Raw genomic sequence first — 20,495 nt, forward strand, 5'->3', positions numbered from 1 at the left:
TGGTCTTGGGCCATTGATATGTCAGTCTAAACGAAGCCTTGAAATGCATAAACAGAGTCCAGGATCCAAGATGATTTGGATGGACTCTGTCATTCCTGTAGAGCACCGTCTGTTTCCAGAAGGTGTCAAAGTAATCTATAAAAGTTGATCCAAAAGAGCTAATCTTTTAGCCAAGTGTGTAATGCCAGTAGCCTGCTGAATCTTTCACACCTGCGGCCCAACATTGGTACCGGACCTGAAATAAATTTGACGCTTTTTGGAATCTTTCAGAGCTAAAATCAGTTATTTTAAAAATTCAGCAGTTCTGAGCTAGCCCTCCTAATGTCATTTGACTCCACATGGACTACAACAGCTGCAGCTCCTGAAGCAGCCTCGTAATGTCCTGTGCTCGTGCTCCAGGATAGCACAGGGCTTTTGCCCTGAGACCCAAGATGTTATTTACCATAGAGCTGCCAATGACGACATCTGGTGCAATGGCTGAGGAGGTCCAGCCGTTCTTTCGCCTCGAGTGGGTTTGCAAACCCCCACGAGGACCAAAGGGCGGTGGGGCTCGATGGACCCGAGCCAGCTGCAGTATCCATCGTGGATGATGAATGGGCCGGAGTCTCAGACAACCTCACAGTCCGATGATGGGGAGCTCTGAGGATCTGAATCCGAGGTAGAAGCCACCCGAGAGGGAGACAGAATAGACAGCAGGTGGGGGCTGGAGGTCCTGTATAAACAAAGTCACTTCCTTGACAAATTCCTTCACAACGGCTCTGCAAAAGATGTCTATAACTAACCCAACATAGTAAATCTGTCTCGTTTACAGTGGGAGCAAATTAAGCATAGTAGGCAGAACAAGCAAGGAGGTAGGAAAAGCCAAGTACGAGCAAGCGAGATCCTATTGGTGCGTTGTAGCATGCATTTGCATATTTCCGTTAGGGAATGCCACCTTCGTGAAGTGCGCGTGTGAACAAACTCAATTCGACCTTGCACTTCTTCTAAACCCCCAAAAATGGTATACTGAAAAATATAAATGCGACATGAGCTGAAATTAAAGATCCCAGAAATGTTCCATATGCACAAGAAGCTCATTTCTCTCAAATTCTGGGCACAAATGTATTTACTTCCCTGTCAGTGAGCATTTCTCCTTTGCCAAGATAATCCACCACCTGACAGGTGTGGCATATCAAGAAGCTGTATTGTATGGCTTTGTGTGGGCGAGCAGTTTGCGGATGTCAACGTTGTGGTGTTATGGTATGGGCAGGCATAAACTATGGAAAACAAACACAATTGCATTTTATCGACGGCAATTTGAATGCACAGAGATACTGTGATGAGATCCTGAGGCTCATTTTCGTACCATTCATTCGAAGTCTTCACCTCATGTTTCAGCATGATAATGCATGGCCTCATGTCGCAAGGATCTGTACACAATTCCTGGAAGCTGAAAATAACCCAGTTGTTCTATGGCCTGCATACTCACCAGACACGTTACATATTGAGTATGTTTGGAATGCTCTGGGTCGTCGTGCACAACAGCGTTCCAGTTCCCGCCAATATCCAGCAACTTCGCTCAGCCATTTAAGAGAAGTGAGACAAAATTCCACAGGCCACAATCAACAGCCTGATTAACTCAATGCAAAGGAGATGTGTCACGCTGCATGAGGCAAATGGTGGTCACACCAGATACTAACTGGTTTTCTGATCCACGTCCCTACTTTTAAAAATTTTATGTACAGTATCTGTGTTCCCAGATGTATTCCCAGTCACATGAAATCCATAGATTAGGGTCTAATTTATTTAAATTGACTAATTTCGTGGAACTCAGTAAAATCTTAAATTGTTTCATGTTGCATTTATATTTTTGTTCAGTACATATATCATATTGATATAAATATATATATATCATATTTTCTTTCAAAAATATATGATATATATATATTTTAAGATTCTGATTTTTCAGAGGGTGATGCAGCACCCATACTTCATGCAGCTATGGCTGAATATCAACTGTCAGGTGGCAAGAGCACACAACTCCTCACACAGCTGATTGCTGTGCAGAAATAAATGTGTTCTAATAAGCACAGTCACTGCACAACATTCCTAAATGCATTCTCAGTAAAATGCAACAGTTTTGAAGACAATTATTGTGAAGAGCAATGATTTATTTCTCAACAACACTTCATCCATTTTTGCACAAGAGGGCAGCGTTTTACAAAATCAAGTGTCTGGCATGAGAATTTGAAAAAAGTAACCACGTGAAGCCTTCAGCCATTCGAAGGCATAAGTGGTCGGCCTATACTCAATTCATTGTAAAAAAATCACACAATTACACTGTATTAATAAACACTGTATTGATTGGTGATTTTATTAGTGCCACTGGGAGTTTTTTTAGGACATTAAACAAGCAACAAAATCATATTTAAAGTCTGATCTAGCTAAAGATAAAGCCCATTGTGGTAAATAATGCAAAGGAGTAACCCCATGCTTCAGCCATGTAGCCAATATGCTGCATCAGACACACCTGCCTGATTATATGGACCATATACCTAAAGAGAATGCATTTCATCAATATGTTATTGGGATGATTTCTTGAGTGGAATATTACATATTAAATTATTTAATATAGGCTCAATGTCATCATTGTGAGGGGGGGGGGGGGGTTGTTTTGTTTTCCAAACAATCAGTGTAAAAATCAGATTTTATGGTTGGCTATATAAAAAGGTACTTGCCCAGACTGAAAATGAAACATTCAATCACCCACAACTGAAATTCTGAATGCATAATTCACTTTCCTGTGATCTTGGCCGGGCCAATAATTTTCTCATTTGGGCCAGTAGTTTTCACTTGGTACTAACCCAGTGTGTCACTGGCAAAGTTCTGTGAATTTAAAACCCCGGACTGGTACCCAAGCTAACTGCCTACCATAGAGCGGCGACTTGAGCATCTGGTCAATATAATGGATCATCTGTGGGCACACACAATGATTTAAATGCTTATAAACAGTGTATGAACTGAGCAGCATAATACATCTGGTAGCAAGCAATCAGAGCAGGTGGTCAGTCCAGTTCAAATGTTCAGCAGTCTGATGGCTTGTAGATAGAAACTCTCTCACATACGATATCCCAATTGTTAACTTATATTTTCCAGTGATTAAGACAATGTATGTCTTACAATATGGTGGGGTATGCATAATAGGTCAACTTTGAACACCTTTATCCCTTGAATGTTTTGGCATTCAGGTCCAATAAGTCACTTTCTGGGCACTTCTACAATAGGCAAATATGTACGGGAGTTTTTGTTCAAATCAAAAGGGGTGCTTTCAAAAAGTGATTGAATTCAAATGGAGTTACCCATCATAATTCACAAGGTAGGATGTTAAAGTGACATACTGTACAATGATTGATCCTGCTCCAGTTGGCCCCTGCACGGGAGGGGTTGAACCTGTCACCATGCTTGCTGGGAGAGGACATTGGGGAGTTGTTGGGCATCAGGTTGTGAATCTCCTTCTATGCAATGACACAAATTTAAAATAATAATTGATTAATCCTGACAGGTAAATGGAGAACCAGTGCCCTTTCAAAAAAATATTTTCTCCTTTTGGTATGGTCATCATTGCACCACCTAAAAGTTAGCAGAGATGCACCTTCCTTATCATAAAATCTCAGAAAGTTTCCCTATCATAGATAAACGGAAATCGAACGTCATTTCAGACATAAAATGTAGCTATATCCTCAACAAAATGAAGAGGCGTCTGCATACAGTGCAGTCAAAAATGGACATATCACGTGTCTGTATCAAGAGAATGCATGCAGTATTTCAATGGCAGAATCAAATAGGTGATTAAATATAAAGTGGGAATTCAAATATTTAACTGCTATCTATCATATATATATATATATATATATATATATATATATTCTAATTTCAGACACCAACAAGCTCCCTCACGACTACTCACCTGCAGATCCTGTCAGACTGGCGGGAGAGGGTTGTGATGAAGTTCCAGCCTCAAGACTGGCTCGACACATTCCACCAACTCTGTGACAAACTCAGACCAGAAGTAAAAGACCCTACCTGGATAAACGTGTGGCAATAGTTATGGTTTGCCACCAACTTAGACTTTCTATCAGCGAACTACTTGGCACGAACAGCCCGACAGTAATCACATGTATACGATATATACAATATCGTTGTGACAGTACTGAAGCCACTCATTCATCAGCCAAGTGAACAGGAGCTGGAGGAAATTGCTGCCAGGTTCAACACAGTGGGGTTTCCCTTATTGTGCGGGTGTCATTAATTCCCTTCACATTTCTGTATAATATCAACGCCAAACAGCAAAGGATAGCCCTCCACGTTGATGCAGTGCATTATGAATGGACATGGTCCATTCTGGGACTTTCGTGTAGGCTTTAAGGCAGCACTGGTGATGCAACCATGCTGAAGGACTCCAAACTATGAATGTTGGTAAGAAGGGTAGTTGTCACCACGGACACCTCACAAACCCATGGGACAACCTCTCGGCTATGCGCTGTTGGGTGATGCAACTTTCCTTTACGGAGCTGGCTGCTCAAATGTTATCCAGAGTCACTTCAACTAACATTCAATGCTCATCTGAGCACAAACACCTATTGAGGCTACCTTTTCGTGCCCGAAAGCCTGCTGGTAGTGCTTGAAGCGCAACAACTGCCAAGATGCCCTGATCCCTGTGCTGGCCCAGGCATGCCGTTGTCATCCTACGCAATATTTGTGAGACGAATAGTGATCCCTGTATGGAGAAGTGGCTCAAAGAGACGAGGCAAGGCCTTTCTCAGCCTTGCGATGTAGCTGCTGCATGTCTGGATGACTCAAAAATGTGACTACCTCCATCAGCTACTGTACCAGAATCGAAGAAACAGGGCAGTACACATACACCAGACCTGGCAGACGCTTGCCGTGCTGAAGCAGTCAACGTATTAACTACACTAAACTGACAATGTTGATCTGTTACGTCTGTAATCAAACTGTAATGAAACAGTCAGGGAGCAGGTCTCGAGCCCGACGTCCGGCGCGCTATCGACTGTGCCGCAAAATAATGCTCGTGCGGCATATTCGATTTCTGCGCTTATAAACCCAGAGTCCTTACAATACTTTTAAAATACATTGATGTGAGATTATATATGATGCATATTATGGACAGTATGTGCATGTCTGCAAAGATGCATCCATATCTTTATTTATTTATAAAATATGGTTACATGTGGTTATTTCCGAACTGACTCAACCCAGATGTGAAATCACAGTACTTTTTAATGAAACTGACCCGTGAAGTATGACAGCACCGACTAACAAATAGAGTATTTAAAAGGAAAACATTTAGATTAATGAGTAAAAACATGTATCAAAAAAAGCAGTTGGTTAGGATGTAAACGTAGAGGAGAGGTTGTAGGGTCAGTTACTCTGGGTGGCTTGCTGCAAGATCACAGAACACAGACTCAGCATCTGCAGGTACTCATCTGCACCATCCACTAGACACTTATCAACCACCTGGAAGTAGAAGACAAATCAATAAGTCACTACTACTGTAGGCATCGTAATCACAACATTATTGAAATAATAATATTACCACAATGCAAGTTATGCCCTTTTGAAACACCTACTGCCATCTTTTCCGTGATGGCAGACTTCTGCTTGTCGTTCAGCTCTTCCTCTATGATGGCTTCGTGTAGCTGGTTGATGATCTGTGTGGCGGCATAGCCTTCATCTACCATGTTCTGGAAGAGGCAGAATGGCCTGGTGAATAGTCTGGTAGAGAGCAGTATACAAAACATTAAGAACACCTTCCTAATATTGTGTTGCACCACCCCCTTTTGCCCGCAGAACAGCTTCAATTTGTCAGGGCATGGACCCTACAAGGTGTTGAAAGCATTCTACAGTGATGCTGTCCCATGTTGTCTCCAATGCTTCCCAGAGTTGTGTCAAGTTAGCTGGATGTCCTTTGGTTGGTGGAACATTCTTGATTACACGCGGGAAACTGTTTAGTGTGAAAACCCCAGCAGCTTTGCAGTTCTTTACACAAACCAGTGCACCTGGCACCTACTACCATACCCTGTTCAAAGGCACTTAAATATTAGTCTTTCCCATTCACACATACACAATGCATGTCTCAATTGTCTCAAGGCTTAAAAATCATTCTTTAACCGGTCCTCCTCACCTTCATCTACACTGATTGAAGTGGATTTAACAAGTGACATCAATAAGGGATCATAGCTTTACCCTGGTCAGTCTGTCATGGTAGAACATGAAGAACTCCTTTCCATATGTATTGAAGGAGCAATAGAAAACCAATGTACATACCCGAACAGCAATCTCTAATTTTTCAAATGTGCCCTTGTAACAGATTTTAAGCAAATTGTCGATCATCTTGGGGGGAACAACCTTAAAAAGATGAATGTGAGCATGGTCAGCAAACGTTTGATACCTCTCCTTTGACAGGATTGCACACAGTGCATAAAACCGGTAACTATTACTGATGTTGAGTGTAATACAGTTGAAGCACTCACCCCTGCTATCTCTATGACCGCGCTCTCCGTGATCTCATTATCTGTGTTCAGCCGTGCAGCACTTTGAAGAAAGGTTATGGCTTTTCTCAAATCCCCCTCTGAAACCTTCACCAACGCTGCAATTCCCTGCAGGAAAACAGAATTTTAAGGATAATGGAAGATGATTCATTTAAGTAAAAAGGTGTGTACAGAGCATTTCTTTGTAAAAATATTATTTCAAAGACAATTGCCAGTTTGCAATCCTCACCTCCTTCGAGTACTTGAGATTCTCCTTGTAACAGATTTCTAGCAGGCGCTCTTCTTGGACCTGATTGGCCAGAGGTTTGAAGCGGAATTTTGAGCATCTGGATGTCAAGGGCTCAATAATCCTGAAAATCAAATCACATTCAAGTTGAGTTAGCAACAGATTTAACATTTATTACAGCATGTTGTAAAGTGTCTTATAGAGTTTGTGTTGTTATGTATTGGACTCCTAAACCAACCCCCAATATTAATGTAATATTCTAGATTGCCTCTTGGAGTCTGAAACCCAATTGACCTGCTGACATAGTTGCAGATGAGACAGAAGCGGGTGGTCCGGGACTCCTTCTCCATGGTGCGTCTGAGAGCAGCCTGAGCAGCGTTGGTCATTGAGTCAGCCTCATCCAGGATGATGATCTTAAAGGGTGGGCATGGTTTCCCACTGTCAGAGGTAAGGAAGGGAAAGAAACTTTGATATCATCATTTAACATGAACAAGATGCTGACAGTTATATGGGGTAAGGAAAGGGCATGCGTTATATGATCTGATCTGTTGTGTAGATTTTACACTTGTGGAAATTGGCTATATTGAAATGTTTCTTACAGAAGAAATATATGGATTATAAATGGTAGAAATTGTAAGGGAACAGTTTAGAGATTATGGCAAAATTATTAGACCAAAGGTGAGGACAACAGTTCACCTGACAAGACTGAGTCCAAACATTACACTGTTGATTTCATGCTTTTTACATGTATTTTTAAGTTGATAATGAATTCCAAAAATTCTTCAGGTGAATTTTATTTTGCCCCCCAATTTGAGCAAAATAAATATTTACTTTTTTATTTGTTGAAAATAAAACTTTAAAAAGACCAGCAAATCAGCTCCAAAATATTACCAAGCATAATATAAAGATATACTGTATGTAAATGTATACAAATGTACGCAAGGTTTGAAGTGATTATGTTTTAGTCATCTGTTTCAGCTTCTTGCTGTCAATTTGCAGTCTATAAATTATTTGTAATTATGTTCCAGCCCCCTGACAATCCCCTCAAAAAAACTAAAAACATTACATTTGGTTTTTAAATTGGCCTGCAGCTTTAATCTAATTGATGATGCCTGAGCTAAGTTCTAAACACAATATTACAGTATTAGGCGTTCACAACGCAATTCACGATAACAGATCATACATTTTGGAGCGCATATGAAGGAGTCATGAGTGCATTCCGGTGCGCATTCCGCTGCGGATTTTCTTCACAATAGAGAGAGACTCATTCTGTTCAGAACAACCCAGATTATGACGACATGTCATCTTGTAACTGTACATCAAACAGTGATCATAAAAGTTGACACTGTATATGACATGAGTTTTATGATTTGGAATGTGTCAAGTGCACATTTGGTATTTCATTTGCTTGTTTGACATCAAAGATATATTTATTATAATCCTCAACTTTACTAAATTTACAGCATTTCCCACACTCAAACAAAACATTTTTTGGTAAAAGTTGGCAAATTAACAGGAGGGATGTGGGCAAATTCTTGTCGTGCGAGGTGCTCAAATTCAGAACGGCTGTCCGTCAAAACCCATACAGAGCTGTGAAGCGCAGAGCCAGAGCTCTGACGTCATGTATAGCATGTTACTGTTGATGGATTCTGTCAAAATGTAACATGTTTTATGTTAAACTACAGTTTGTTTGCTTCCTGTTTAGAGAATGATTACTGTGAGTATTAATGGAGTTCAGGCCATGAAACTGTGTGTACGCCAATTTAGAAATGTTGACCTAATCAGATAAGAGGCAATTGCCCAGGATCAGAGAGCAGGGTCAGGCCCAGAACAGAAGACGGATGGGGATTCTGACATCTGGCTAAACAAAGAGCGGACCATGGACATTCCACAGGAGCCAGAGGGAAACTCATTGGGGTCATAAAATGTATAGTTGGGGAGGTGACACCTACAAGAGGGGTGTGACCAAAAGGAGGGAAGAGTATAAAATGTGCTGTGAACTTTCTAAATGCATCCACTCAGCTGACTGTATCCTTGGTATTAAAACACTTGAAACTTCAAGCTTTTAGTCTCAATTCCTTATTGCAAAGAGGTTGCAATAGTATTTGTCTTTTTAACACAGTACACCGACTGCGTTTCAATTTAGGCTGTTTATCAGTGCCCAAATATGCCATTTTTAACCCGTATACAGGTATGAGAGTGTAAAGGGTTAAGGAAACTGGTACTTGCTCAGTGCGGTGTCCTGCTACAGTCAGCTGGGCAAATCTCTTGACTTTCTCTCTGACCACCTGAATCCCTCTCTCATCAGAGGCGTTCAGTTCCAGGACTCTCTGTCGGTACAGCTCTGGCCTGTGGAGAGGAACAGACAGGGAAAACTGACTGTGGTGTATACAAGCACTGTACAGCTGAAACCCACAAACGCAGAGTCTGCATAAACTGAGAGTTGGCATGCAGTAATCTGTAAAGCTGGTGAGTCACTCTCACCCATAAAGTTCCCTGGCTGCAGCCAGGATGGTGGAGGTCTTTCCTGTTCCAGGTGGTCCATAGAACAGCAGATTGGGGAGCTGCAATGGAGATTATATAATATAAGGTGTCCAATCAAAAATGTATCTTTTGATCAATGGGTAAAATAATGTTAATTGTGTAGATAATCCTTTAAGAAAACCAATGATCCAAACCTCATGTTTCTATCATAATCCATTCAATTTTTGGGGGAGTTCTTACTCTCTGATGAGAGAGGGATTCAGGTCAAAATTAGTACGACTAAATCAATGGAGGCCAGATAAATGTTTGTCATAAAAACAGGAATATAGCATTGTGTCAGCTAGGCTGGATGCTGTTGTGAGAATTAAGGCTACCTGACAGGCTTAGCATTGAACTCATCTTCTCAAATCCAGAAACAAATGAAACAATAGGAGGTAAGATAGTAAAGTGGTAACAGTTCAAAACCACGGTTCGGTACATATTGCAGTTTTGGGGTCACGGTGCGGTTTTGGGGTCGTGGTTCGGTTTAGCAGGAAAATGAAATGCCAACAGTTACTGTAGTTCATTTTTGTTTTGGCAAAAGATGTAAAACTAACCCAGGAATACATCATGAGCCATAATGTAGGGCCTTATTAAATTATTATATAAATATATATATATTTTTGCCAAATTCCATTTGGTTTTTCCAGGTTTCAGATTTTTCCCTGTTTGTCAGGGTTTCACACTCAGAACATGACATTTTGTGTAATTTCTATGTTCACAACACTTAAACCACATCAGGAGACCATTTGAGGTCTGGGAAAAATGTAAGAAATGTACATTTTTGGGTGTAGATCTACCATTTAATTTAGGTGAACACCAGCAAGAGCCTTGCTTGGTTAGCAGTGTTTCTGTAGCCCACGTGATCGCAAATCACCACTGGAGTGAGGGAGGCAAATAATCATGATATCATTCTGTCACGTATGCATAGGCTACTTTGTAGTTAACATTTAATTGAGGTTTTTGGGAAAGCCTTTCCATCTACCAGAAGACTGTTGTTATTAACATAATTGCTAAGGGCTACACCGTGGCAGACAAACGCACACACACAGACAGGGGCATTCCCGCACCGTTGCTTCTTCAAAAGGTTGAAGGAAAACAAGAATTACTTATCCATTTTGTTCATGTGTTATCATCATCAAATTAATTAATGTTCTAATAAATTCAATACATTTAGTTGCTTTCCTACTAAGTTAAATACATTTAGTTGCTTTCCTACTAAGTTAAATACATTTAGTTGCTTTCCTACTAAGTTAAATACATTTTGTTTCTACTGGGAAGCCAAAATGGTCCTAAAGTGGAGATTTAAATGATGAGGATCCTCCAATTCTTGTTTATCGACCCCAATACTCACAATCGTAGAGAACTAGTTTCTGGCTGCGCCTCCCAAAAGGAAAGTATGAAATTAAGCAATTGAGATTATAATTACAACGTGCACATAGGCTATTCCGTTAAAACATCTGGAGCCTAAAATGTTTAAGCTCAGCTTTACAGTACTAAAAAGAGGCATACACTGCAGTTAGGATGTTTTATCTATTTATACATCCATTCAGGTTCATAGTGCGGACCGAACAGAGGTCCACAAATATAATGGTTCGTTACTAATGTGTACCGTTACACTCCATTAAGATATATATTGATTTGGGACATGGTATGTAGTATTTTCATATTTTAGTATACGCAGGTCATATTAATACCAAGTTCCTGTTCTTTCTCAAAGACTACTCACAAAAAACATCTGTGAAATGTCAGAGCACTGAGTGTACCCCAAGCTTTTAATTTTAAAAGCCTTTTACATTTAATTCAGCTCATGTCATGCAAATTTTGCCATTTGTGAAACAACTTGAAGACGACGACCACAAAATGTAAAAGTTTATTATTATCAGATGTGCAGTTGAAGTCGGGCGGCAGGTAGCCTAGTGGTTAGAGCATTGGACTAGTAACTGGAAGGTTGCATGATCAAATCCCCGAGCTGACAAGGTAAAAGTCTGTCGTTCTGCCCCTGAACAAGGCAGTTAACCCACTGTTCCTAGGCAGTCATTGAAAATAAGAATTTGTTCTTAACTGACTTGTCAAGTTAAATAAAAAGGTAAAAAAATATAGATATATATTTTAAAAAGCTTACGTACACTTAGGTTGGAGTCATTAAAACTTGTTTTTCAACCACTCCACAAATTTCTTGTTAAACTATAGTTTTGGCAAGTCGGTTAGGACATCTACTTGTACATGACACAAGTAATTTTTCCAACAATTGTTTACAGACAGATTATTTCACTGTATCACAATTCCAGTGGGTCAGAAGTTTACATACACTAAGTTGGCTGTGCCTTCAAACAGCTTGGAAAATTCCAGAAAATTATGTCATGGCTTTAGAAGCTTCTGATATGCTAATTGACATCATCAATTGGAGGTGTACCTGTGGATGTATTTCAAGGCCTACCTTCAAACTCAGTGCCTCCTTGCTTGACATCATGGGAAAATCTAAAGAAATCAGCCAAGACCTCAGAAAAAAAATATTGTAGACCTCCACAAGTCAGGTTCTTTCTTGGGAGCAATTTCCAAACGCCTTAAGGTACCACATTCATCTGTACAAACAATAGTACGCAAGCATAAACACCATGGGACCACGCAGCAGCATACCACTCAGGCAGGAGACGTGTTCTTTCTCCTAGAGATGAACGTACTTTGGTGCGAAAAGTGCAAATCAATCCCAGAACAACAGCAAAGGACCTTGTGAATATGCTGGAGGAAACAGGTACAAAGGTATCTATACCCACAGTAAAACGAGTCCTATATTGACATAACCTGAAAGGCCGCTCAGTAAGGAAAGAGCCACGGCTCCAAAACCGCCATAAAAATGCCAGACTACAGTTGGCAACTGCACATGGGGACAAAGATCGTACTTTTTAGAGAAATGTCCTCTGGTCTGATGAAACAAAAACAGAACTGTTTGGCCATAATGACCATTGTTATGTTTGGAGGAAAAAAGGGAACGCTTGCAAGCCGAAGAACACCATCCCAACCATGAACCACAGAGGTGGCAGCATCATGTTGTGGGGGTGCTTTGCACTTCACAAAATAGATGGCATCATGAGGTTGGAAAATGATGTGGACATATTGAAGCAACATCTCAAGACATCAGTCAGGAAGTTAACGCTTGGTCGCAAATGGGTCTTCCAAATGGACAATGACCCCAAGCATACTTCCAAAGTTGTGGCAAAGTGGCTTAAGGACAACAAAATCAAGGTATTGGAGTTGCCATCACAAAACCCTGACCTCAACCTATAGAAAATTTGAGGGCAGAACTGAAAAAGCTTGTGAGAGCAAGGAGGCCTACAAATCTGACTCCTTACTCCGTCAGGAGGAATGGGCCAAAATTCACCCAACTTATTGTGGGAAGCTTGTGGAAGGCTACCTGAAATGTTTGACCCAAGTTAAACAATTTAAAGGCAATGCTACCAAATACTAATTATGTGTATGTAAACTTCTGACCTACTGGGAATGTGATGAAAGAAATAAAAGCTGGAATAAATGTCAGATTAAAATGTCAGGAATTGTGAAAAACTGAGTTTAAATGCATTTGGCTAAGGTGTATGTCAACTTCCGACTTCAACTGTATAAGGTTACAAAATACAACTTTTTTGATATAATGGTAATGATGTGTTAGAGAAAGACCCCAAAGAAATGATTCAGAACATAAAGTATCATATTTGTCTTGGATGTCATCATAGTGAAATGTCATCACCAAAGTGCGTTTTCATCCACTCTGGGCATATGTAAAATTCAAACAGACAGTATTTACCCTAGACATATGAGTCGTCACTCTCATGGAACTGAAGAGGGTACTTACATCGGCGCCCTCTATAGTCTTCTTCAGCACAGCAACCACCTCCTCTTGAAATGCCACCTCTTCCATACATTTTGGTCTACTGTAAACAGCCAAACAATGGATTTCTGTGTGCAGTTGATCATATTAACGCAGGGTTTTCTTTCTGACTAAACATAGCAAGCTACTTATCACAAAGATATTTTGCCTGCCGCTGCATGAATTATTATTATTTGTTCACCTTTATTTAACCAGGTAATGTTAGGCCAGTTGAGAACAAGTTCTCATTTACAACTGCGACCTGGCAGTTTAATTAAGGGAAGAATAGCAACTGTTCATTGTGTGTCTGGATTAAAATTTTATGAAGGAAGATTCACAAGGACTTACATTACAGCCGCGGAGAAATTGAACTTACTATTTCTCAACCCAGGGGACAGACTTCTGCTTCTTCTCTCCACTGGTCCCGGCACCTTTCTCTTTCAGAGGTCTGGTGCCTTGAGTAGATGTTCCTTTCAAAAACGCCTGCATGGCTCTCTAAATAGGATTTAGAAAACAGACCAGTGCCCATAAGTCACTGAGCGATACTTGCGTGTCAAAGAGGGCGACGTTCTCTTTCTGTGACAAGCAAGCTAGCTAGCTAGCTGGCTAAACAATAACAACCACCACTTAGCGAGATCCCTAATGTAACAAGATCGCAGAAGAGTTTGCAAGTAAATTAGCTACAGATTATCAGTTGATTTCAAGCTTTGGTTACCTGTAGCTATATAAAATGCGTTAACATTCGAACTGTGTTAGTTGTTGACATGTGTGGTAGATTTCCCGCCCTAATGAAAATGCGACGCCCTTTTCCGTCTACGACGTCAATATTTTCCCTCCAATCAGAGAGTTCTTCTTCTTCTCTGGTATAATTATAATGGCGTTCGCTACCTACTGTGTGGGTAGATAATAAACAGCCGCAACAAGTAAATAACGCGTGGTAAAAAATATTAATATTAGAAATAATGCTAAACTAATTAACTTGTTTTTCTGTTAATTACAAACCAGGTCCTTACACAGACTCAGATGGATCCTGTGAGGGCGGGACATTTTCTGATGACAGTAGTCCGTTCAGGGCTTCTGCCATGAAGTCTTGGAGCCCAAAAACGTTTTGTCTACAATTTTGTCCAGCTTCTTGGACTCTTGTGCAGTACAATTAATAACTGTGGCTATATGCTACAAAATCCACCTTCTTCACAATGAGTGTATCCAGATCACTTCTTCAGTATGTGGCCTCTTTGCCCCTTCACCTCCTCCACATATGAGATCTGCTGTACAGCCCTGATTCTTGACACCTCGACCTCTTGCACACAAATGGAGGACTCAAGGAGGTCCGGAGTATGATCTGCTCCACAGTTGCAACATTTTCCATTCACAGATTCTTTAATAACATAATTCTCCCATCTGCAAACATTTGACAAGTGGCCATATCTTTTACAATCCCCACAGCAAATGCTCTCAATGCACACCTCTAGGAGGCATTCTGCCTTGCAGTCCTTCTCCCTATAGTTCTCATCCATTAGCTTCCCCCACGATTGCCTAATGTGAAGTAGGGTACAATCCCAACTAGAGGTCAACCGATTAATCGGAATAGCCGATTAATTAGGGCCGATTTCAAGTTTTCATAGCAATCGGAAATCGGTATTTTTGGACACCGATTTGGCTATACATTTTTTTTTTAAGTACACCTTTATTTAACTAGGCAAGTCAGTTAAGAACACATTCTGATTTTCAATGACGGCCTAGGAACGGTGGGTTAACTGCCTTTTTACCTTGTCAGCTCAGGGATTCAATCTTGCAACCTTACAGTTAACTAGTCCAACACTCTAACCACCTGATTACATTGCACTCCACGAGGAGACTGCCTGTTGTGCAAATGCAGTAAGAAGCCAAGGTAAGTTGCTAGCTAGCATTAAACTTATCTTATAAAAAAATCAATCAATCATAATCACTAGTTAACTACACATGGTTGATGATATTACTAGATTATCTAGCGTGTCCTGCGTTGCATATTGTAGCGAACGGCACAGACAGCTGTGTGTTATGTGTTAGGCTAGTAGGTGGTTGTGTACCCAGTGTTCGCGGGGTCCGACATTTCAATCAACCTGCTATCTGCCAATCACGGGAATGCCTGGAATGTTCTGATGCCGGGCATCCTGGCGGAGTGGCGTGGAGGGGGATGGAGCATTGGAAGTTAAGACCAGGTTTAGCCTTTGTTCTCTCTCTTACGTCTGGGCTTCACAAGAGAAGGTCACGATTGGCTTGTGGGTTATCTTTCATTTATTTGGCGTGGGCTACGGCAATTCGTAAACTCAACCCCGTCTGGACAATTGTTCCTTTATGATCTAGTCAGGTCATTACATAGGTGTCAGAAGTATTAAAAAAACGTTGATAAAAGTTAGCCAGCTAGCTAGCTGACTTATGTGGCTAGCTACTGTAGGTGAGAACCGGGGTTGAAAATGCTAAGAGGGAATCTGAAAGTGAAGGTGGAGGTAGGGGACGATTATGGTCAAGGAGGTGCGTGTGCATGGACGTCGGAGGACCTGGCTGAGGAGATCGCCAGGGCGTCGGAGCCCAGAGGCCGCTTGAGGGAGGACGTTAGAGTGATGGCGGCTGAAGCCGGCATGAGTCCTTCATCGATGAGTCCTTCGTGTTTCGGGCGGATTCTGGTGGGCGGACCGAAAGGGTGACGTCGACGCGGCGGGACAAGGAATCTGGGGCTCAGGAGGTTAACAAACAAGGCGGCGCCCAGTTCCCGGCTGCGTCCGTATCTGTTAAGACCCGGAAGTATTCCGGTAAGGCGGATTGGGAAGCTTTTGTTGGTGTTCAAATACTGGAGAGTTGAGACCAAATCATGGACGCTGGACAGAGTGGATTTCAGTTGTAACAAAATGGCAGTTTATTGAGTCAAAAGATATCTTGTCCTACAGTTTAACGTGCACGGACTTAGTCATATGACTCAGTAAGGAGTCCGCTGAAAAAGGGCTTAGACAAAGGTTACAGCAAATTTTATACATGGAATAATGTAGGTGGAGTCTTGTCGTCTCGTCTTCTGAATGGTCCCGAAGGGTTGGAGGCGGACCTACTCTAGCCAGAGCAGGTCCCCATTGGTGCACAGCAGAGTCCTCTGCTCTTGGCACCCGACCAATAGCGAGGGGAGTGAGGTGTGTGTGTTCATGCGATGAAATGTCTGTGTGTCAAGGAATCGTGAGATAAGGGGAACTGAGAGGGGCAGTTTATGGCTGGGGCTAGGGTGCTTCCTGTTGACAATGGGGAACCATGTTTTGTGCAACAGCAGTCTTGTGTCTCCTATTCATGGGGTGTGTTGTGCAAGCTTTAGGCTCTAAAGCAGCCTGAGGGCACTAAGGCCACCTAAATATATGTGCTTGATATATGAGCTATGTATATGAATATATGTATATATGACACTTTTCATGCTCAGTTTGAACTGTTAGCTCCTTTTAGGGGGTGGTCGGATGAAGAAAGGGCACTGCAGTTGGCTTTATGCCTCACGGATGAAGCTCTGGCCTGTTTGATATTGATTAGCCCCGAGGACAGACATGATTATGGTGCTTTAGTGGGAGCACTGAGGAGGCGCTATGGACAGTGTGTACAGCCAGGGCTACTGCGCTCTGAACTGAGTAATAGACGCAGGCAGCCTGGAGAGCCTCTACGGGTGCTAGCTAATGACATTGAGAGCCTCTCTCAGCGGGCATATGCTCACATGCCCCCCTCCGTGCAGAGCGAGCTAGCACGGGACCAGTTCATACAGGCGCTCTCTCCTACGGAGCTGCGCATACAGACCCAGCTGGCTCATCCTTAGTCATTGCAGATAGCTTTGGAGAGGGAGCTGGTCTGGGCTGGGGCTTCAGCTGGGGCTTTGGTGGGGGTGCAGGGAGACAGACCCTCTGTGCGAGCTGGGGGGCAGAGCAGCCCGGAGACAGAAAAGCCTGCATGGGTGGCTGAAATAAAATAAAATAAAAAATAAAATAAAAATATTTATATAGCTCTTCGTACATCAGCTGATATCTCAAAGTGCTGTACAGAAACCCAGCCTAAAACCCCAAGCAGCAAGCAATGCAGGTGTAGAAGCATGGTGGCTAGGAAAAACTCCCTAGAAAGGCCAAAACCTAGGAAGAAACCTAGAGAGGAACCAGGCTATGTGGGGTGGCCAGTCCTCTTCTGGCTGTGCCGGGTGGAGATTATAACAGAACATGGCCAAGATGTTCAAATGTTCATAAATGACCAGCATGGTCGAATAATAAGGAGGCAGAAATGACAGAACTCATGCGTGCTATGTCACTACAGGCGGCACAAAACACACGCCCTGGTCCCAGGGTCTGCTGGGGTTGTGGCCAGCCCGGCCATCTGCGCCGGGTTTGACACATGTCCCCCAGAGCTCAGGGAAACGGCTCGGGGTCCGCATAGACCGGGTAGTGCGGACCCCTTGCTTTCTATCTCAACCACCATCTTCTTCAGGAGGAGCCCACCGGCACAGACGGGGAAGCAAGGCTCCACTTCCCCCAGAAGCAGACGAGGGCAAGCCTGTTTTTGTGGTGGGCTGGACCTGTGTTGGGGACTTTTGTCATGTCCCTGTCACTGTGGAGGGGGTGCCCTGCTCTGCCCTGGTGGACACTGGGTCTGGTGAGGCCAGATATTGTGCCAGGTTGGACTCAGTGTGAGCCCACAACTGTGCAGCTCCGCACAGTCACAGGTGAGCTGGCACCCATGAAAGGGAAGGGATTAATGACTCTGACAGTAGGGGGCAGGTCTGTGCGTCATCCTGTGTGGGTGGCGGCTGTGCAGGACCCTTGTATACTGGGGTTGGACTTTCTTAGGAGCACAGGCTGCCAGTTAGACCTAAATGGGGGCACACTGAGCTTCCAGGGAGGGCCGGCAGTCACCATGGCCCCCCCCTAATGTCACATTCACTCAACACAACAAACCCTTTACTCCAACAGTTAAAGCAGCAGAGACTCATGGCTGCCCCCCCCCCCCCCCCCCCACATCTGTGTGTGACTTTTCCCCAGCCCCCCTGTCACCTACGGCTGTGTGTTACATTCCCCCAGCTACCTCCATGACACAGCCCTCTGTGAGCCCGGGCCGTTGGAGATGCAGCGGGCAGACTTCATCGAGCCCTCAGACAGCCCCTGGGCGGCGCCAGTCGTCATGGTTCCGAAGAAGGGGGGCAAGCTGAGGTTCTGTACAGGCGGCTGAATGAGGTAACCAGGAAGGTCTCATACCCCATACCACGTATCGATGAGTCGCTAGCCCTGGTTAGGGGGTCCTCCTGGTTCCCCTCACTAGACCTCCGCAGTGGCTACTGGCAGGTACCCCTCTCCCCAGAGGCCAGAGCCAAAACTGCATTCTCCACTAACAGAGGACACTGGCAGTTCAAGGTCCTGTGCTTCGGCCTGTACAACGCTCCAGCTACTTTTGAGCGTTTGATGGACAGTGTGCTGGATGGCATCCCCCGACAGCAGTTTCTGGTATACCTCGACGACATCCTGGCCCATGGCAGCTCCTTCCAGTCAGCCCTGGGGGCGCTACGGCGTGTGCTGGAGAGGGTGGCTGCTGCAGGTCTGAAGCTCCACCCCGAGTAGTGCCACTTCATGAGGAGAGAGGTGTCCTTCTTGGGCCACCGAGTGGGGAAGGAGGGGATCAGCACCATGGAGGACAAAGTGGGGGCTGTCTGAGACTGGCCCACCCCCTCCGACCAGCGTCAGCTGAAGAGCTTCCTGGGCCTTGCCTCGTACTACAGGAGGTTTGTACGGGGCTTCTCAAGCGTCGCTGCTCCCCTGAACCGCCTGCTGCTGAAGGACAAGGCTTTCACTTGGACAGTGGAGTGTGAGGAGGCGTTCAACACCCTCAAACGTGCACTGATCGAGGCTCCCGTGCTCTCCCCCCCTGACCTCACCTTGCCCTTTATCCTGGACACAGACGCGAGCAATGTGGGCATGGGTGGGGTGCTGGCCCAGGTGGGGCCAGAGGGGGAGAGAGTGGTGGCGTACTTCAGCAAAACATTTGACAAATATGAGCGCCGCTACTGTGTCACCCGGCGGGAGCTCTTGGCTGTTGTGGCTTCCGTCAAACACTTCAAGTACTACCTGGGTGGCCTGCCCTTTACTGTAAGGACTGACCACTCTGCTCTCCAGTGGCTCATGTCTTTCAGAGGGGCAGGTGGCACACTGGTTGGAGGAGCTTCAGCCGTACGACTTCACAGTGGTGCACAGGGCAGGGGCACGCCACTCCAACACCATGTCCCGTCGGCCCTGCACTGCAGACGGCTGCCGCCACTGTGGGTGGTAAGAGGGACGGGAGAGAGAGCTGTGTGCAGAGGGGGTCTGTGCCACAGTGTGTCGGGCGAGCGGGCTGCCTGCTGTGAGCTGCAGACTGTCGACGTGGCTGAATGGGGGCAGGGACGGGACACAGACCTACAGCCAGTGCTACAGTGGGTAGAGGTGCAGGTGAGGCCACCATGGGAAGAGGTGACAGCGCTCTCACTCCCGACCAAAGGGTTGCGGTCAAAGTTTGAGAGCGGGAATGGAAGGAGTCAGCTACGGGAGAGGAGAGAAGGCAGGTGGTGGTCCCAAAAGCATTGCAGGAGGCTGTGCTCCAGAGTACTCATGGAGGGGTGGGGACTGGACACTTTGGGGTCACAAAAAACACTCTGCCGCCTCCGTCAGGGCCTTTACTGGGGGCAGCACAAGAGGGATGTGGAGGACTTTTGCCGCCGCTGTGACAACTGCACAGCGAGAAAGGGCCCCCCAGGCCGCTCTCATGCTCAGCTCCAACAGTTCCAGTGGGGGCTCCCATGGAGAGGGTGGGAGTGGATGTATTTGGGCTGTTCCCCACCACAGACAGTGGAAACCGCTGGGTGCTCACGGCCATGGACTATTTCACAAAATGGCCTGAGGCCTATGCTCTGCCTGACCAGGAGGCAGAGACCATCGTCAACACCCTGACAGCGGGGATGTTCAGCAGGTTTGGAGCAGTGGAGTCCATCCACAACAACCAAGGCAGAAACTTTGAGTCCCGTGTGTTCGCCACCATGTTTGAGAGGCTGGGTATGCACAAGACCCGCACTACTCCTCTCCATGCTCAAAGTGATGGCTTGGGCAGCAGCTGGCAGCAGCTGGCCATCGTCTCTTCCAAACACCAGCGTGACTGGGACAAGCACCTGCCTATGGTCCTCATCGCATGCTGCTCCACTGTCCAAGACTCCACCTCCTGCATGCCTGCCCTCCTCATGCTGGGGAGAGAGATCCGCACCCCTGCGGAGATGGCGTTTGTTCGGCCCCTGGATAGCCCTCATGTTCCCCCGGGGCCGGAGTAA

At 44.5% G+C, this 20,495-nt stretch overlaps 1 protein-coding gene and 1 pseudogene across 4 annotated transcripts; one reads left to right on the forward strand and one right to left on the reverse strand.

The window, feature by feature from the left end:
* Positions 1-5,162: 5,162 nt before the first annotated feature.
* Positions 5,163-14,011, reverse strand: LOC109897956 (replication factor C subunit 4). Of its 4 annotated transcripts, none has more exons than XM_020492647.2 (11): positions 13,878-14,011; positions 13,539-13,657; positions 13,148-13,226; positions 9,259-9,338; positions 9,004-9,123; positions 7,069-7,212; positions 6,778-6,898; positions 6,531-6,656; positions 6,325-6,405; positions 5,628-5,741; positions 5,163-5,514 (listed from the first exon to the last, which is right to left on the reverse strand). In XM_020492647.2, the coding sequence occupies exons 2-11, from the start codon at positions 13,649-13,651 to the stop codon at positions 5,419-5,421; spliced, it is 1,074 nt and encodes a 357-aa protein (XP_020348236.1). In that variant the 5' UTR covers positions 13,652-13,657; positions 13,878-14,011; the 3' UTR covers positions 5,163-5,418. The 4 variants fall into 4 exon arrangements, with proteins under 4 accessions (XP_020348236.1, XP_031689241.1, XP_020348237.1 ...); XM_031833381.1 differs by having other exon boundaries at positions 5,624-5,741; XM_020492648.2 differs by having other exon boundaries at positions 5,624-5,741; positions 13,539-13,956.
* Positions 14,012-15,618: 1,607 nt separating this feature from the next.
* LOC116375771 (uncharacterized) lies at positions 15,619-20,495 on the forward strand (annotated as a pseudogene).

This window comes from Oncorhynchus kisutch, linkage group LG10, assembly GCF_002021735.2.
Source record: "Oncorhynchus kisutch isolate 150728-3 linkage group LG10, Okis_V2, whole genome shotgun sequence".
Lineage (NCBI taxonomy): Eukaryota > Metazoa > Chordata > Actinopteri > Salmoniformes > Salmonidae > Oncorhynchus > Oncorhynchus kisutch.